Source organism: Salvelinus namaycush, chromosome 24 (genome assembly GCF_016432855.1).
Source record: "Salvelinus namaycush isolate Seneca chromosome 24, SaNama_1.0, whole genome shotgun sequence".
Taxonomy (NCBI): Eukaryota; Metazoa; Chordata; class Actinopteri; order Salmoniformes; family Salmonidae; genus Salvelinus; species Salvelinus namaycush.
This window is the reverse complement of record NC_052330.1, coordinates 14,328,583-14,349,203: the sequence shown is the minus strand read 5'-3', so window position 1 is coordinate 14,349,203 and position 20,621 is coordinate 14,328,583. Positions and strand designations below refer to the sequence as shown.

At 44.0% G+C, this 20,621-nt stretch overlaps 1 protein-coding gene across 2 annotated transcripts in view; it reads right to left on the bottom strand.

The window, feature by feature from the left end:
• Positions 1–20,259, bottom strand: part of LOC120019746 (tubulinyl-Tyr carboxypeptidase 2-like) — a 42,276-nt gene extending 22,017 nt beyond the window's left edge. The window contains exons 1-6 of one of the 2 annotated variants that reach the window (XM_038963172.1): positions 19,373–20,259; positions 10,509–10,597; positions 9,827–9,883; positions 9,286–9,360; positions 3,569–3,950; positions 1,455–1,573 (exon numbers count right to left, since the gene is read on the bottom strand). In XM_038963172.1, coding sequence (XP_038819100.1) covers positions 1,455–1,573; positions 3,569–3,950; positions 9,286–9,360; positions 9,827–9,883; positions 10,509–10,597; positions 19,373–19,690 — 1,040 coding nt within the window. In that variant the 5' untranslated portion in view covers positions 19,691–20,259. Of the gene's footprint in view, positions 1–1,450; positions 1,574–3,568; positions 3,951–9,285; positions 9,361–9,826; positions 9,884–10,508; positions 10,598–19,372 lie in introns of those variants that run through there. The other variant, XM_038963173.1, reaches the window with a different exon arrangement.
• Positions 20,260–20,621: the final 362 nt, after the last annotated feature.

Here is a 20,621-nt window from a genome sequence, read left to right as displayed (position 1 = left end):
TTCTGTGGGAATTTCAGTTCTTCAGCATAATGTTTTCTACAGGTTTCCTCATGATTCTAATTAATTCATTAAAGTAATGATCTCAGAACGTTGAGAGAATATTAAGAAATAACATTATTCTGCGGGAATTTCAGTACTTCAGCATAATGTTTTCTGCAGGTTTCAGCATGGTTCTACTTAAAGTCATGCTCTCAGAACATTAACAAAACTTTCCATAAAAACCACAAGAAAACATTAGTAACGTTCAAAGAATGTTCAAAGAATGTTTAAAAAAATATATACTTTCTATTCTCAGCATAAACAAAACTCTCTCTATCCTCTATCTTGTTAATTAAGTGTGTTCAGGAAGGTTGGCTGCTCCCACTAATTGGCCACACCTGATCTTAATGAGTGCTTGCTTCCTTTGAAATGGGGTCTGTTGAATAGACTCAAATTAACAGCTTTGTATGTGTAAAAAAAAATGGCATGCTAGCTCCATCCTGGTGGCGCAGTGGACTAATTCCATGGAGAGAGAACAGTAGATCACAGGTTGGAATCTCACTGACGCCGTGCCACAATAAAGAAGAAATGTGTTTGCATTATTATTATAATGCCTAAGCAAATTAATTTTCATTAGTCATATATGCGCTTGGAGTTCAAAACAGTTAACCCAAATTAAGCTGGCAGTTATTAAAAGTCTCAATTGAAACATTCAGTGAATGTTTTAAGGAAGTTATTCAAAAACCTCAAAATAACCTATTATTTCCGTTCTCACAACGTTAATAAAAACCTCCCAGGAAAATGTTCAGGGAACCATAGTACAAAGTTTTCAGAACCTCCCTGCAACCTTAAAATTAACATTCCCAGAAAAGGCTACATTTCACTTCCATTCTCAGACCATTCTCAAAAGCATTCTGATTTACTGGTCAGGAAACATATGGCTTCATTCCCAGAACCAATGGAAAACCAAAAACATACGTTCCCACAACTTCCAAGGAACCAAATGTGCTAGCTGGGTGCCCTCATTGATATAAAAAGAGGATGAAAAACATGGCATATACACACAGCCAATTCATCTCTCTCTAACATCATAGCGTCTAGCCAAGAAATCAAGATGGGATATTGAGAGGTTTTATAGTTGTGATGATCAAGTTGATATGAATTATTAATCTCACTCATGCATATCCAATCTGATTTGCTTTAGATTCATTTACTTTTAATTAAAACCTGCCCAACTTTCAATTAAATCTCTAAGAAAAGATTTAAATGAACTCTAATCTCAGGATTCTTGACCATAAAACATTAAACTAATGATATCCAGGAAACTTTCTTCAAAAGTAACCTGATGTGAACTCTTCCTAGTTGTTAGGGAGTGTTGAGATGTTAATGTAAAACAATCTAAGAAAGGCCATTCCCCCTTCCACCTTTTGTCTCAGTGATGCTAATAACCTAAGATTGATCCCAAGGATACTTACGACTTGTCTCTCCGGTGGATGTGGCGTCTTTGGGGGCTGCTCTGTCGGCGGTGGGGGGAGAGAGACTTGCCTCTGGTCCGTTCTTTGATGGGAGACTGGGCACTCGATGACTTCAGGATCTGAGATAAAACAACAGAATAAGACTTAGGAATCTAATGTATAAGATCCGGTTTGAGCTGCAGTTTCTTTACTGCACTAATATGTAAGTGTTGTTGGTTTTGTTTAAAGCTGCAAGCTACAGGAGGAGTTGCTTTAAAAAACATCAATTAGCAGACATGTTCACCATTCAGTGCCATGGGGCTGGGGAAATGAAAAGTTCCACTTCAATAAAGAGAGCAGTTGAAGAAGTTCACTTTTAATGACACAGTGGGATCTCAGGGACATAGTGAGTAAAGGCGCCATCTATGAATCAATGTAGGGAGAAGAGGAGAGGGGATGACGACACTGTGGGGAGTGGAGAGACTTTGGAGAGGAGAGCCGAGAGTGTCTCTCTTCATTAGTAAAAACACTAACAGACAGTAATGAAGACAGCCTCCCAGGCAGTGCCCTCATTAACGTGATGATACCCCATTAACCCAATCAGCCCACTAGTCAACTCCCTCTGCAAACTCAATTACCCACGGGGCTCACACCGGCACATATAGGCAGTTTTTAGGCACACACACAGGCAAAAACAAACAGGCACACATGCACACATGCATGCAAGCACACACACACACACACACACTACAGGCACTGAAAGAGAGACTAACATATTACTAACATCCACTGTTTGGTTAGCAGAATTCGAGTTTCAGGGTCACCCTGTCCTGTTAGAAACCTATGGAGAGCTCACTGCTGACGGACAGTCCGGAGGAGACTGGAGAAGAATTATGAAAAGGATTTCCTGGAATGAACAAACAGGAAGCAGCTCATATTCCGTGCTCTAGAAACCACATGCAGCTGAGAGCATAGGCAGGATGTTAGTCATACGATTGGTGATAGACATAAGGATGTGTGTTGTAGTGGGGGAGGGTTAATAAAGGACAGACAGTGCTCTGCTATACTGTATAAAATGCAAGCTTTCTGTCTGTGTTGTGCATAGAAGACACACTAGATGAATTTCCCGAATAGCCTTTGAGGATTTTCACTGTAAAATTATTCTTAGATTGATTCCTTCAAATGAGAAAAGTGTTTTTACACTAATGTCCCTATTACTAGTTCTAAAAAGGAAAAGGGTCGTAGGTGAGTTCTTCAGCATCCAGAAATATCTATATATACACTGACACATTTTCGGTATGTACGTGAACTATGCACAGCTGACGAGAGGTCAAATACAGAGGTTAAGGCTGTTTCTCCAGCGCTGGGCAGCTGGGAACACATGACCTACATTTACTGTTGCTGTGATAGTCAGACGCACCATCTTACTACCATCCCCCACCAACCACCACGCTACAGCTGAGTCAGATAAATCTGGGAGATGTGGTCCAACCAGCCAGCTTCTCTCTCTCTCTCTCTCTCTCTCTCTCTCTCTCTCTCTCTCTCTCTCTCTCTCTCTCTCTCTCTCTCTCTCTCTCTCTCTCTCTCTCTCTCTCTCTCTCTCTCTCTCTCTCTCTCTCTCTCTCTCTCTCTCTCTCTCTCTCTCTCTCTCTCTCTCTCTCTCTCTCTCTTCCACTGAGGGGAACTCTGGCCTTAATTATCCCTGACGGTTCATATTACACCCATCGCCCCTCCGTGGTAGCCGCCCTGGTTTCAGACGGGGAACAAAGGGGGAATTCCATGACATGATGCCGTTCCAGACGGAGGCCAAGCCAAAGCAACACAAACGAGTTGAACGCTCCTTCAGGGATGACCTCGGGTCAGTCGACTAGAGAGCTTATCTATTGTGTTGAACATTTTCAACCTAACAGAGTTCAAGGGTACAGTATACTGTACCCTAAAATTCAGAGTATTTTTCAAAGGTGAAATATAGTACTTGGGCATCCACAGGGTTACATACAGTGTTGTAGATACTAAACGGGGGAAATGTATGAAAAGAGGGCAGTGAGGCGTCAAGTAATCAAGTTTGACACATATGACCTCTCATGTCTGCCTAGAGGAGAAAAATGTGAGAAAGTAGGACAACAACATGTCACCTTCATCCTCATGTCTCGGCCATGTTTCTCCAGCTCCTTCCTCATGTCCTCTCTCCCTAGGCGGGCGGCGTTGAGCACCAGGTACTTCCACTCGATGGGCTGGAAGACGTGCGGGTCGTGGGGCACGTACAGGCCGATCTTCACCTTCTTCAGCGTGTGCTGGTAGCGGCGGTACGAGTCCTCGAACTCCATCACCAGCTCGCTGAGCGTGCGGAAGGTCAGGGCCTTGTCCATGAGGTCTTGGCGGCGGCTCATGCCCAGCGTACCATAGCGTCCGTTGCAGTAGACGCCCAGCACCACGTGGTGGAAGTGGTTCCCTGAGAACTGGGTCTTGAAGCTGATGGGGAACCGCTCCACCGACGTCAGCCCGTTGGTCAGGTATCTGGGGTGACCATGGTCAAGGACGTTAACTGGCATCATTAGCAACAACAACAGTTTCAGGGAATTTAATGCTGTCTACTAAATGGTTGTAATTATATACACAGAAAGAGAGAGCGAGCGAGAGAGAAAAAAGAAAGAAAGACATTTATAAGAAGGTCAAAGCAAAAAGCATCATGGTTGAAGGGGCTAGCATCAGTAGCATAACCAACAACAACTTTTCAGAGATTTAATACTCCCTAATAGTCTCCTGAATGGTGATCACTTGATGTTTACGAGAGAGGGAGAGAGAGAGAGAGAGAGAAGGGCGTATCCAAGCCAGTGTTAAGCCCACTCACAAATTCATTATATTATTTTCCATTAACTCATTAGCTAACTGGCATTGGCTGTTTGATTAATGGAGTAGCAGATTTAGTAAGAATGGCTTGTCTTTGAACCCAAACACAGCCACACTCACGATATCTCTAAATCAAATCAGCTAATGGAGGGAGTGAATGAGAGGGCTTGGAGCTGAGAGGTGTAACAGTCATTGCTTCAGTTTCATTACAGCAGACAGACTGTAGTACATCTCTGCACATCATAGGATGGGATACTATCACAAAACAGATACATTTCTTTCAAACGAAATTTGAGGATACAGTATATGCATATTTCATTCGAAAGTAGCCAGACACTCAAAGACTGTTATTCCTAAAAGTCCCAGGAATAAATAGCTGGTGTGTCCCAACGTGGCATCTAGTGTCTCACACAATGCACACCAGGCTAGCCTGTCCCTGGGGCTTATACTCTGTATGTGGCTCCCCAGAACTCTTATGTAACTGGCCTGTGGATCCACTGCAGCGTGGCTGCGCGGCACACGATGCGGCAGATTTGACAAATCTGGCCTGCCCAGGAGAGAGGGGGGCGGAGGGGGACACGGCAAGCTTGGAGATGGGTTATCTGGGACTGTCCAGGTCCCGAGGCAGTAGAGGCACTATAGTGACACACACAAGAATATGAAACTCCACTGTGTGTGTCAGTGACCTAATGACCAGTAAAAAGCAACTGACTGGCCTGAGAAAGGGTCAATCAGATCAGAGTTTGACCCACTACCAACCATTAGCCTCAGCAGTACTCTGTGATAATGACCTCATCATCATCCAGACATATATTATGCATCTATGATCAATGATCCACTCATCCGTATCATCATCAGTAATGTTGTCGTCTCATGTTTTCAATAAGCAGGCTGTTTTCGCTGCGCCCTCACTCTGCAGTGTTGTGCAGTAACAATAACACAAGCTGGCTGCTACTGTGGTTGAGATAATACATTGGATCTGAGAGAGGGAGCACATTTCAGCATCAACTGACTGGTTTGTGGCTTGGCTCTGTTTCCTCTCAGCTACCAGCTACCAGCAACCATCTATTTTTTTTATTTTTTTATCTCTCCACGTCAAGCCCTCTCAATGGCCAGAGCACCTGTCCGTCATCTTCACATCCCGCCCGCCCGCCCACCCCTAACATCACAGCACTGTACTTTCATTAAATAATCATAGGGGCCAGCCGACCAGTTTAACAGCTGCAATAGGGATTCCCTTCCACAACATACATAGTTAAAAGGCATCTTTGTAGCGTCCGTGTACGGTCACGAGTCATGTTTCACAAGCAAGAGGCCTGTAGAGCAATATTCACAGAGGAAGCCTCAACTAAATAAAGTGGGCTTATCCCATTTGAAGAAGAGAGCTCTTGAGGTTTGAGAGAAGAGTGACAGGTGTTATTTAAGATCACCACAGGACAGGAAGCATCATGAAAGGAGGTTATGGTAGTTGACATCAACACTTTGGTCAGTTACACTCTGTTTTCCCATGAGAAACAAACCCAACGTGGGTAGAATACTGACATACAGTAGAAATAATCACCCTCAGAAACAATACTTTTTTCTGACACCTTGTTTTTTCACAGAGTAGGGAGCGCAGTGTGGCGTCGGTTGCAGATAGTTGGTGTGATTATTCATTGAGGCGGCAGTTAGAGCAACAGAAAAAAACGAAAGCCCCTCTGTCCTCCCCTGTGGTAGCTGGGTCTGTCTACACTGACTCACTCACACACACCAGTGGTGGGCCGTCAGGGCCTGCAAGGCCTTCTCTGCTGGCCTAAACATCATCAGAATATAATTTTTTTTAAAATATATTTTCCCACAAATATGTATTAAATTATTCCCCAGAGTAAGAGTTATACTCTTCATTTCATAGCTTTCCTCTTGGTTGCACTGCTTCCAGCCCCAGGTTGAGATTTGGAGGGCTGGTCTTTATGTTAGATCTTTTATCCAATCATATTCAGCCATCATGTGTTGCCAGGGGTCTAAAATCTGCCCTCAGGCCTTCAGAATCAACAGTGCGGGCGCTTGTCGCTTATAGTGAATGGAAATGAAAATTTAGTGTCAACTAATCAGCTTTAGAGTTGGCTATTGTACGCCTGCTGGCTGGCTCCAGTGTTACACAGGAGCCAGCTAGCAGGCGTAGTGCGTGCACGTCTTTTGATTGGATTACCAATATTGAGAGGCAGGTCCTATGGAGATCTAGGAAACTGAATTTGATAAACGAATTAATTCGCGTACTACTAAGCTGTTTTTTCAACCCACAATGGCGGAAGGAGGAGAAGATATCGATTTGGTCGAGGATATAATTATAACGCCATTCTCAAGACAAACTTTTCAAGAAAAGTTAGACATTGTAAGGAGAGGTCGCCCGACGCCACAAAGCCTGTCACAGGCGGGAAAGGGCTTCGTTCGCTCGTCACTTTCAAAGTTTCAACTACGAGCGCTGTCAATGGCTCCTTGGCTCCGAGAAGCACTGCAAACTGTACTGCTGGGAATGCCTATTATTTGCAAGTGATCGATTTGGTGTTTGGAGCCACACTGGCTTTGCAAACTTGAGTTGTCTAACCAAGGCAGCAACGAGACACCAAAGTACGGCTGGGCACTAACAAGCAATGGTGCTTTTGAAAACTTTTGGGGACACCGGAGTGGATCTACAGCTCAAAGAACACGCGTGCAGGGCAACGGAGCTGCACAATGAAAAGGTGAAGGGAAATATTGAAAAGACTCATTGATTGTGTCATGTTTTTGGGTAAACACTGTTTACCCAAAAATGTCAATTTGTCAATTTCAAGGTGACGCAACGCCTGGTTATACTGCGTTTCTGTCTAAATGTATAGTGTCTAGAGCCATGGCATCATAATGAGGTGGATTAATTCGGGTGGGACTGTGTAATACCTCACTGAAGGCCCAGGCCCCAGGCCCACGGCACGCCACTGACACACACACATACTGTACACACACACAAAGTCCCCCCATTGCTTCTCCTTAATGAATGCCCCATTAACTAACTACAAAAATATCACATATTACCAATGATGCAAGGCATGTGATCCACCCCAACCCCAATAGTAGCATATTTCCTCTTATCTGCCACCAGGCAAGAGCTCTTTCCATCACCTGGGGAGGATTATTGTTGCCATAGAAACCAAGCAAAGCGACGTGTTTACTAGCTCCAGCAGTACTAGCTCATGCTGCTTTGACACCTGAGCTGGGCAAACTCCAGGGAAGCGTTGCAAATATTAATGACACGCCTGTTAACTGCCCCCTAAGCCCTTCTCCAACAGAACAGCATATCTCTAGGTATATGGCAAACACTCTGTCAGTGTGTGGTAGATTAAGATACATGCTTGCTCGGTCGCCATGATGCTGTGTGTGGAAGATGGCCCAGAGTAAATATGATCCACGATGCACCACTGTGTGGTCAAGAGGAGGGTCAGCACTTTAGTAAAACCATCTGCTGCCCCTCTTAAAAATGTTTTTTAAAACCAAATATCAATCATTAAGTGAAAGGCAAAACCAACTCACAATAAACATCTAAAAATTCTGTTAGGACAAGACTGCCATTGACCCCTGATCCAGCACATTCACTGTTTTCTAAAGTACTAAAATGATATGCCCTCACTTACCCTAATTCTTTGATGTTCTATCAATCCTCGTAACAGGCAACGACAAAAAATCGGTTTAAATGTGTGACAGTAATAAGAGCATACATAGTTCCATTACAAATATGTCCAAGACCTGATGAAACAGAGTTACTCATAATTACTCATAAACTCTGTTTCTCCTCTCTGCGAAAAGCATCTTAGGCTACTGTACTCAGAACCTCTTATCTGTAGTAGAGGAATCTGCCTTGGGTGGACCTACTAATGCACCACGTTACTGGTGGCCTCAGCTCAACACAAAGACAAGGCTGAAGTAGTTGATCTGGAGGGAAACATAGGTTGTATCATAAGAAAACACGAGTATACAACACTCCATCGACTAAACCATTCACAGAACAAAACTAAGAGCCATGCTGTAACAACTGAGTCTCTCATTTTTCTCAGTGTTAATAATGCATGAACTGAGTGTTGTCGGTGAGTATCTGAACATATCAACTGGTTTTGTATCTTAGCATACAGCTTGGCTGGCTCTTTCATCTAGGAGACCAGAGAACGTCTGTTGCAAGTCAAAGCATCATTGAGCTTATCATCTTTGTCAATGAGGGTTAACAGGTTCGGTCTCACCTGACAGACTTGGACTTGAGCCTATGACATCTCACTTGGCAAAAACTGGCCGAATCAACGTTGTTTCCACGTCATTTCAACCAAAGAATTCAATGTGATGACGTTGAATCAATCCAACTGATTGGATTTGAAAAAAAGTAATTAACGTAAGAGAATTTGGTATTTATTTTTAACCTAAATCCAATGACATGATGACATTTAATTAATTATTTCATATTGAATTCAAGTTAGTTGACAACTTAACCAAATGTAAATGAAAGCTAGATGTTGAACTGACGTCTGTGCCCAGTGAGATAAACCGAGAGAAAAGCCTGTCAAGTCAACAGACACAACAGACACGGCCTTTTTCTTCATGATACCAGCCTGCGGTTTTGACTGAGGATAAACCTGTGCCCATGAGAAAGATCAGGCTTGGACGTGACAGTAATCGTTTGTGAAAAGGCCCAGCAGCCAAGCAGCTCTAAATGGCAATGTGCGAGACGCTGCAGAAACTTTGCTCTGCCTGCCTATATGCTAGGAGGGAAGTTACATTTTGAACTTTCAGACTCTTGTTTCCTAGCAACAGGGGCATCTGTGAGTTTTATTGGCCTAAGGGGGAATATTAAAGGGAAAGGGTATACCTAGTCAGTCGCACAACTGAATGCATCTAATTGATTTCAGGGGTTTCATCGGGCACCTCAGGACCTGAAACAGATCAGCTCTAACTCCCATCGGTTAATGTGTATCTCTGACTGTGCCTACAGACAAAGAAATGATACATTCCAAGGATGACAGCTTCAAGGCATTTGATTGGAAGAGATTCCCTGATCATTTCTCTCGCAGTCTCCATCAACCTGAAAGAGAACAAAGATGATTGTAGTGAATATTCTTGTTTCATACAAAGTCCCCTTTGGTGCCTTATACAAGCAATGACACAATGGTGTTATTCAAACAGGATTTACAACAAACCCTGTTTGATTGACTTCAAATGTGTCAAGTACAAGCCAAGTACACTAATGAAAGCACCATCTTCTAAATACGATGACCCCTTTTACATATTTTCGATAACACGTTAAATGTCCTGGCTGTCTTTGCAGAGTACATGCACATTGCATGTGTACTCTGGGTAAAGGACACAGCAAGAGGCAGAGGACAGCTATTTTCCACATATGAACTGGCCTATATTCTTCTACAGACAAATGATGTTGTCTCACAGAGTAGTGGGACCTCTCTTCTGGCTCGGTACAGTGGCAGACACAGTAAAGACACAAACAAAAACCAATTGAGATACCACAGAAACGGCCTCACAGCCACACTTACCCACACAATGGTCTGGTTTTCCTTATCTCAAAGAACTGAGTTCCTGTGTGATTGTATCTGACAGACAGTTAAGGGGCATTCAAAGGAGTCTGTAATTATTTACAACGGTTGGGCGAGCGGGGAATGGTGATGTTTCTGATATCAGGTTGATGTAATGTATTGTAGGCTAGAGGTTTATGAATACCTGAGAGAAATTAAACTGTACCTCAAAGACCTCATTTATTACATTTTGTCCCCCTCACTGTCATGTGTCAAGTCTAACTGAAACTAATTTGAAAACTATGGCTATTCTTCATCTGAATGTGTCTCCTGCAGTTAACAGAGTGAAGACTTTAAAGTACTGTGACATTATTTACAGACCCACGGAGCACCTGTAGCTACAGTATGACAGTTGGTGCACCTGCACTCCCCTGGCTACAATCACAACAAATTAAACCCACCTGAAAACGTTGACACAGTGTTAGTTAGCTAACACACTGCATACATACTGTTCAACCCCCAGGGCTCCAGAGTGAATTAAACAGTGTGAAATGTGTCACGGATCTGCAATGAGCTATAGGAGGACACTGTGCCCTAAAAGGAGCTGTGGTTTCTCTCTTCTCAGCGTGTTCTGTGAACGGGGGATGAGAGGAAGATAAGGGAAGGGAGGTGGCAGGTTGCGTGCTCGGCAGGGAAAGGATACTGCAGTGTCTTCATGTAGTTCTGGATGGCCAGCAGCCAGGCAGGGACAGACATGGAGGGCTTGAAGTTGGGGACCGATGGCACAGGGTGCTGTGGAATGACAAAGAAAGACTATGTTAGATTGATCTTGGTGGTGGTGGAAACATTAACATGTGGCAATATTGGCTTCCTGTTAAGGCAAGGGCTGATTTCAAGGTCTTAACCTGCAAACCTACAAAGCATTACATGGGCTTGCTCCTACCTATCTTTCCGATTTGGTCCTGCCGTACATACCTACACGTACGCTACGGTCACAAGACACAGGCCTCCTAATTGTCCCTAGAATTTCTAAGCAAACAGCTGGAGGCAGGGCTTTCTCCTATAGAGCTCCATTTTTATGGAATGGTCTGCCTACCCATGTGAGAGACGCAGACTCGGTCTCAACCTTTAAGTCTTTACTGAAGACTCATCTCTTCAGTAGGTCATATGAGTGAGTGTAGTCTGGCCCAGGAGTGTGAAGGTGAACGGAAAGGCTCTGGAGCAACAAACCACCCCTGCTGTCTCTGCCTGGCCGGTTCCCCTCTCTCCACTGGGATTCTCTGCCTCTAACCCTATTACAGGAGCTGAGTCACTGGCTTACTGGTGCTCTTCCATGCCGTCCCTAGGAGGGGTGCGTCACTTGAGTGGGCTGAGTCACTGACGTGATCTTCCTGTCTGGGTTGGCGCCCCCCCTTGGGTTGTGCCGTGGGGGAGATCTTTGTGGGCTATACTCGGCCTTGTCTCAGGATGGTAAGTTGGTGGTTGAAGTTATCCCTCTAGTGGTGTGGGGGCTGTGCTTTGGCAAAGTGGGTGGGGTTATATCCTGCCTGTTTGGCCCTGTCCGGGGGTATCATCGGATGGGGCCACAGTGTCTCCTGACCCCTCCTGTCTCAGCCTCGATTATTTATGCTGCAGTAGTTTATGTGTCGGGGAGCTAGGGTCAGTCTGTTATATCTGGAGTACTTCTCTTGTCTTATCCGGTGTCCTGTGTGAATTTAAGTATGCTCTCTCTAATTCTCACTTTCTCTCTTTCTTTCTTTCTCTCTCTCGGAGGACCTGAGCCCTAGGACAATGCCTCAGGACTACCTGGCATGATGACTCCTTGCTGTCCCCAGTCCACCTGGCCATGCTGCTGCTCCAGTTTCAACTGTTCTGCCTGCGGCTATGGAACCCTGACCTGTTCACCGGACGTGCTACCTGTCCCAGACCTGCTGTTGTCAACTCTCTAGAGACAGCAGGAGCGGTAGAGATACTCTTAATGAGGACATTTACTCCTGAGGTGCTGACTTTTTGCACCCTCGACAACTACTGTGATTATTATTATTTGACCATGCTGGTCATTTATGAACATTTGAACATCTTGGCCATGTTCTGTTATAATCTCCACCCGGCACAGCCAGAAGAGGACTGGCCACCCCTCATAGCCTGGTTCCTCTCTAGGTTTCTTCCTAGGTTTTGGCCTTTCTAGGGAGTTTTTCCTAGCCACCGTGCTTCTACACCTGCATTGCTTGCTGTTTGGTGTTTTAGGCTGGGTTTCTGTACAGAACAAATATATGTTTTTGTGTGTGTGTGTGTGTGCCCTCCACCCTCCACCCCCTACAGATAGGTCTCATCAGCCCTCTACCCCCTACAGATAGGTCTCATCAGCCCTCCACCCCCTACAGATAGGTCTCATCAGCCCTCTACCCCTACAGATAGGTCTCATTAGCCCTCCACCCCCTACAGATAGGTCTCATCAGCCCTCTACCCCCTACAGATAGGTCTCATCAGCCCTCCACCCCCTACAGATAGGTCTCATCAGCCCTCCACCCCCTACAGATAGGTCTCATCAGCCCTCTACCCCCTACAGATAGGTCTCATCAGCCCTCTACCCCTACAGATAGGTCTCATCAGCCCTCTACCCCTACAGATAGGTCTCATCAGCCCTCTACCCCCTACAGATAGGTCTCATCAGCCCTCTACCCCCTACAGATAGGTCTCATCAGCCCTCTACCCCCTACAGATAGTGTTCTAAGCTCTCACTCATCACACAGGCTCATTTCAAAAGCTTTATATCAAAGCTGTGCAAATGAACAAGCAAACAAAATGTGTAATATTCAGCAGTTAGTTGCGCTGGGTCTTATTTCTGAATAATCCCTCACACAATCCCCCTGCCAGCCCTATCTCCACTGTGGAGAGCCTGGAATGGAACATAATTCTGCTGGGTCAGGGAAGGAGTACAGGGGTAGTTCTTTCTTCTCTCCCTCTCTTTACGTCTCTCTCCACAGCAAACGGAGGGATGGGAGGATGAGGATAAGTGCTGACTGAGGAAAGGATTTCCTAGTGCTTGGTATCAGACATCTTCTCAAAGTGTAGCCAACCACATCACATATAGAAATGTAATAACACAACCGTCTAAGAAGAACTTAATTGACACTCAAAGCTGGAATCCTTAATGGTGAAACTGCCAAGTCCATTTGCAATATTACAACAACAAAGAAGTTACTGCAAAGAATGAACACAGTATTTTGGGGGGGACATCATTGCACGTGTGATAGAACAGCAGAATATGTACATGTACTGCAAAAAAAAATGACCATGGCGCATGACACTCAACAATCAGTGAACGGCCGTGGGGTGGACAGTGGCGCTGTTTCCTCTTCTGCGGATTCCATCTTAAATAGTACAATGTAAACTTGAGTAGCGGCAGCTGTACCCTCGCTTAGACAGCCCGCTTAGAGTTTGTCAAAAGGTCTGATGAAACCAAGATTGAAATCTTTGGCCTAAATGCCAAACATCACATCTGGAGGAAACCTGGCACCATCCCTAAGGTAAAGCATGGTGGTGGGAACATCATGCTGTGGGGATGTTTTTCAGCGACAGGGACTGGGAGAATAGTCAGGATCGAGGGAAAGATAAACGGAGCAAAGTACAGAGAGATCCTTGTTGAAAACCTGCTCCAGAGCGCCCAGGACCTCAGACTGGGGCAAAGGTTCACCTTCCAACAGGACAACAACCCTAAACACACAGCCAAGACAGAGCAGGAGTGGCTTCGGGATAAGTCTCTGAATGTCCTTGAGTGGCCCAGCCAGAGCCCGAACTTGAACCTGATCGAACATCTCTGAGGAGCCCTGAAAATAGCTGTGTAGCGACATTCCCCATCCAACCTGACAGAGCTTGAGGTGTGCCAAGCTTGTAGCGTCATACCCAAGAAGACCCGAGGCTGTAATCGCTGCCAAAGGTGCTTCAACAAAGTACTAAGGGGTCTGATTATTTATGTAAATGTGATATTTCAGTTTTGTATTTTTTATAAATTTTGGGGGAAAAAAGGGTTTTGCTTTGTCATTATGGGGTATTGTGTGTAGATTCGAAGGTATTCAGACCCATTGACTTTTTCCACATTTTGTTGTTACAGCCTTATTCTAAAATGTATTAAATAGTTTTTTCCCCCTCATCAATCTAAACACAATACCCCATGAGTAATTTAAGTATGTAACGTAACAAAATGTCAAGGGGTCTGAATACTTTTCGAAGGCTAAGTTTGGACACACCTACTCATTTAAGGGTTTTTCTTTATTTGTAAAAAAAAAAAAAATCTACAATGTAGAATAATAGTGAAGACATCAAAACTATGAAATAACATATATGGAATCATGTAGTAACCAAAAAAGTGTTAAACAAATCAAAATGTATTTGAGATTTTAGATTCTTCAAATTAGCCACCCTTTGCCTTGATGACAGCTTTGCACGCTCTTGGCATTCTATCAAGGCCAGGTCATCTGATGCAGCACTCCATCACTCTCCGTCTTGGTCAAATAGCCCTTACACAGCCTGGAGGTGTGTAGGGTCATTGTCCTGTTGAAAAACAAAATTATAGTCCCACTAAGCGCAAACCAGATGGGAGGGCGAATCGCTGCAGAATACTGTGGTAGCCACGACAGTGTCACCAGCAAAGCACCCCCACACCATCACTCCTCCTCCTCCATGCTTCACGGTGGGAACCACACATACGGAGATAATCTGTTCACCTACAGTACTCTGCGTCTCTCAAATTTGAACTCATCAGACTAAAGGACAAGCAAGTCTCTTCTTCTTATTGATGTCCTTTAGTTGTCACGATCGTCATGGGAAGAAGTGGACCAAAGCGTAGCGTGGTACGGGTTCATTCTATTTATTTCTTTAATGAACACCGACAACAACAAAACAAATACGAACGTGACGTTCTGCAGGGCAAAATAACAACCAATGCAAAATTAAGAACCCACAAATGAAAGAGGGAAAAAGGACTGCCTAAGTATGATTCAACGATAGACAACGATAGACAGCTGCCTCTGATTGGGAACCACACTCGGTCAAAAACAAAGAAATAGAAAACATAGAAATAAAGAAACTAGAATGCCCACCCTAGTCACACCCTGGCCTAACCAAAATAGAGAATAAAAACCTCTCTATGGCCAGGGTGTGACATTAGTAGTGGTTTCTTTGCAGCAATTTGACCATGAAGGCCTGATTCAAGCAGTCTCCTCTGAACAGTAGATGTTGAGATGTGTTTGTTATTTGAACTCTGTGATGCATGTATTTAGACTGCAATTTCTGAGGCTGGTAACTCTAATGAACTTATCCTCTGCAGCAGAGGTAACTCTGGGTCTTCCTTTCCTGTGGTGGTCCTCATGAGAGCCAGTTTCATCATAGCTCTTGATGGTTTTTGCGACTGCACTTGAAGAAACTTTCAAAGTTCTTGACATTTTCTGTAATGACTGACCTTCATGTCTTAAAGTAATGATGGACTGTCGTTTCTCTTTGCTTATTTGAGCTGTTCTTGCCATAATATGGACTTGGTATTTTACCAAATATGGCTATCTTCTGTATACCACCCTTACCTTGTCACAACACAACTGATTGGCTCGAAAGCATTAAGGAAAGAAATTCCACAAATTAACTTTTAACAAGGCACACCTGTTAATTGAAATGCTTTCCAGGTGACTACCTCATGAAGCTGGTTGAGAGAATGCCAAGAGTGTGCAAAGCTGTCATCAAGGCAAAGGGTGGCTACTTTGCAGAATCTCAAATATAAAATATATTTTTATTTGTTTAAGACTTTTTTGGTTACTACATGATTCCATATGTGTTATTTCATAGTGTTGATGTCTTCACTATTATTCTACAATGTTGAAAATAGTAAAAATAAAGACAAGCCCTGGAATGAGTAGGTGTGTCCAAACCTTTGACTGGTACTGTATAAGATAAAAGCATGGAGTTATAAAGTGTGTCTTATTTTACTTCTATTCTCATTTAGATGCAGTGTTAGTGTTGAGAGAGTTTACAGAAGCGCAACACACAATGTTCCCAATTCACCCTGTGTAATTAGTTGTCTGCCTGCTCCTCTTTCTTCCTTTCCTTTTCTCCAATCTGGAGAAGAGGAGGGTGCCCTGCGGAGCTCAGAGAACTACCGGAGCTGAACGTAAGAGTGTGTGACTCAACTTAATTCCTTATTATAAAGGTGTGAAAGACTTCTTATTAAAAAAAAGAGGACAATTACGCAGAGGGAAATGGAGACAAGCTTTGAAATTTATATTTCAGCACTGCAGTAAGTGGGATAGTATTAACACCTGGTGACCTTACTGAGCAAGGCTGAGGCTGGCAATGCATGGTCTGTCTGTCTGTAGACGTACCATACGTTCCTCACAGGTGGACAAGTGGGAATTAAAAGGTAGTTCAAAGAGGGACTTTCTCCCTTTCCGTCCAGCCGTCCCCTGTCTGTCTGTTCCCCAGCTTTAGAGAGGTCGTGTGGGGGTCGAACAGGCCGTCCCCTGTGTGGTGACTCTAATCTAACTTTACTTCCCCAGGGGACATCACTGAAACCTGATAGCGACAGCCAAGATGTGACTGCAGCACCAAAGACCCTGGGCATCTGTCTCTCTCAAGAAGATAGTTGGGCATTGGTCAGAGACTAGGCCTGTTCAGAGCATGATTGCTTACGGTTTTCATGTGATTACCATAAAGGTACCATAAAACATTAGATTGAACCTTCTCCCATTGGACTGCATGTGAAATAAAAACAAATACATAAATGATTCTTCATTCAGTAGCACCACATTTGGAGATCAGTTTATTTATTTTTTTATCCGTTATTTTACCAGGTAAGTTGACTGAGAACACATTCTTATTTACAGCAACAACCTGGGGAATAGTTACAGGAGAGATGAATGAGCCAATTGTAAGCTGAGGATGATTAGGTAGCCATGATGGTTTGAGGGCCAGATTGGGAATTTAGCCAGAACACCAGGGTTAACACCCCTACTCTTACAATAAGTGCCATGGGATCTTTAATGACCTCAGAGAGTCAGGACACCTGTTTAACATCCCATCTGAAAGACAGCACCCTACATAGGGCAATGTCCCCAATCACTGCCCTGGGGCATTGGGATATTTTTTAAACCAGAGGAAAGAGTGCCTCCTACTGGCCCTCCAACACCACTTCCAGCAGCATCTGGTCTCCCATCCAGAGACTGACCAGGACCAACCCTGCTTAGCTTCAGAAGAAAGCCAGCAGTGGTATGCAGGTATGCAGTTCAGACTAACCAAATCCTATTGTGATGCAATGAGGTGCACATGAGGTAAGTTTGAAACAGAATGGGAGGCTTTGGGCTGAAAGCCTGTTTTGTTTCCTGTAAAAAGCTTTTTGAAAATAATTATGCCATAACAGATTATCCTAGAATCAATTCCGAGATGGTGGATTAGTTCGCTCACAACCAACCCCTTCAAATAATCAGGGCAAAGTAAGGGCACAGAGCTCACGCAGTGGTGTTACCATTCCTGACATGGCATAGTAATGTTACCATAATATCAATAGAGCAGAACATAGAGAAATACAGTATTTCAGGAGACCGAGAGTCAAATCTGCTAACGTCTTACCAACATGCCATATGGGTGGGACAGTGGAACCATGTATCAAGTTTCCAAAACAATGAATGACTACAGGTAAATACAGAAAACCCTTGCAAAAATTGCAAGGAATGAATGGATCACGAGGCACGCTTTAATCACACCTCCAGTCCTCAGAGTGTGCTGCAGGTTGATGCTGTCTGACACTTCACAGGTTTCTCTCTGTAGCCTATAGCTCTGTATGAATACATGTGAGTTCCACAGACAGCAGTGCAATGCTCATTCGTTCCTCCACACAGTTACCCAGACACTGGCCCTGAGGTTATCCCTGAGCTGCCTGTAACACTGCCCAGTCTCTTTAATGAGTTAGCTAGCCCAACGGCTGCACCTGGAAATCACAGGCTGGTCAAGCAGGCCTCAATATAGGTCACTGTTACCTCTGGGATATTCAGGACTCCACTCTCCTTTCACACTTTTTGGGCCATTTGGGTTTTTCAAAACAGTGTTAAGTTACATTTACATTTACATTTAAGTCATTTAGCAGACGCTCTTATCCAGAGCGACTTACAAATTGGAAAGGAGGGCTCGTCCGGGGGTTACCGCCTAGTATTGCGTAAGAATGCAGAACACAACGACCATTCACCTATTCACAAAGGCATAGACTATAGATAGTGTTTGTGTTGGTTTATTCTTGAGTGGAGAGGGTTAGATGATGGACAATGGTATATAATGACATGAGTGAAATCCCACAGGACTGACCAGGCCTACAGGTTACTGTTATTGTGGACTGCCAAAAGGTAGTTCATAAGACACTGAACATAAAAGCAAGTTTCACACTGTCCCTTGATGATGCAGTGTAACGGATGTGAAATGGCTAGCTAGTTAGCGGGTACACGCTACTAGCGTTTCAATCAGTTACATCACTTGCTTTGAAACCTAGAAGTAGTGTTGCACCTTGCTCTGCAAGGGCCGTGGCCTTTGTGGAGCGATGAGTAACGACGCTTCGTGGGTGTCAGTTGTTGATGTGTGCAGAGGGTCCCTGGTTTGCGCCCGTGTCGGGGCGAGGGGACGGTTTAAAGTTATACTGTTACAGCAGCACCAAAGCAGCCCCTGGTCATAGCTCCAACAACTAGTGCAGAAGCAGCACCAAGAATGGACACAGACCGTGGCAATTACAAAGATTCCTGTGTGCATTGTTGTCATATGCTTTATATAGCTGACAGTGTACTATGAGCTTGGGATTTGCCATCACATGCACTAATTGCCGGCGTACAAATTAGTAATGCTCCAGAGTCTCCTTTCTCAGCACAGTTCCACTCCCACCAGTGACAGAGAAAGAGGCTCTCAACACTGATCCCTGCTTGGTGACACTCAGTCCCAGTTATGTCTGGCCTCTGATGAAATTACTCAGGCAATGTAGTGTCCTGTTGGATGCCAGGGCAGGCTGAAATAGTCTGCATGCCTTAATGCTTCATTCCTCAACAGGATAATCAGGAAAGACTTTCAGGAGGAAATCTTCAACTCATCCTGTTATGTTCCTGTGAACACTACTCTCTGTTATTATCTATGCATAGTCACTTTAATAACTCTACCTACATGTACATATTACCTCAATTACCTCGACTAACCGGTGCCCCCGCACATTGACTCTGTACCGGTACCCACTGTATATAGCCTCGCTACTGTTATTTTACTGCTGCTCTTGAATTATTTGTTACTTTTATTTCTAACTTTTTGTAGATATTTTCTTAAAACTGCATTGTTGGTTAAGGGCTTGTGAGTAAGTATTCACTGTACGGTCTACTACACCTGTTGTATTCGGTGCATGTGATTTGATGGATTCTTTGCATGGATGGAATTGCAAATGATATTTGTTGAATTGCAATTTGAAGCATATGTCAGTGTTGGTTATTACATGGTAATTGCACAGGATTTTTAGCACAATATCACTGCTTATCTGTCTAGCTTTGAGGCTATACTTACTTTGGGAAGGTATGCAGAATTCCTTATCTTGCTGACCATGTCTTGTCCATCGGGGTGTACTTTGGCTACATGAGTCCACATCCTCTCCCAAGTGACACCCTCAATGGGAAAACCAGTTCTGTTCACGTAAAAGAGCACACCCCCATCTTTCTCATCTTCTTCTCCCGATGAACGTCCAGCGTTGTTGGGGGTGCTAAGGGTGGCAGATTCAGCACCCGGGCTCGAGTTGCAATACGTACTGCCACTGGTACTTTTGGATCGGTGCCTCCCCATCTTAGCTGCAGATGAACAAGTGCTAGTGGCGTTGGGTCCAGTCATCGTTCAATTCAAAAGTGGAGGTCCCTGCAGTTGGCAGCCCGTGATGATTCCACTTGCTTTTGTCAATAACCCAGGCTTCCTATAACATGTTGCTGTACCAATATCCACTACCGTACATCCAAATAACGGATACTGCAATCACTCAAATAAACGAAATTAAGAAAAAAATCGCATATGTCAAGCTTTTTAGGTAGAAATGCACCAGAAAAAAATATACATTTCATATTCAGCTAAGCATAATCTTTACTCATTAAAAGGCTGAAAGATGCCACCAAGTAATCAAACCGCAAAGCATAACCTACTTAAATACCGCATAATGTGTGGACCATTCATAACAATGTAGTTTGCTGGTTAGCCGTAGTAGAATATTCACGGTTAGGCTCGCTCCTCTTTAACTTCATCCTTTGCTCAGAACACTGCTGGAACGTATGACCCCCACAGCTTGAGACAACCCCTGCAATGCATTCCGACCCGTTCGTAGTCTACATATTTCCCCAATATCGAGTAGGCTATTCGAAAGCTTTGTCCTCATGATGAAAACTCCTCTTTGGTAATTTAGTCATCCATCACATGGTTAATTTTTTGCTTAAATGATGTCACTATGTGGTTCTGTCTATAGTAACCCCGGCAGCCAGCCGCGTTCTAAATTATTTCATTGGGTGTAGCAACAAAGAGAGGCGGACTTACGTAGACTTCATACCAAATAAGGAACTAGTCCCTTTCTGTGATTGGTGGCGATAGCGGATGAGGGCGTCAACAAGTGAAATTTGCAACAAATGGGATTTTTTTTCCACCACTGGTCAACACTTTTAAAGTCGTACTGTCATAAAGGTTGTTACAATGTAACAACTTCACACTGATTCAAGGTAACCAGTTGGTGTCGGACGTGAAATGGTCAGTGGCTATTCAGAAAGTAAACTTATGGACATAC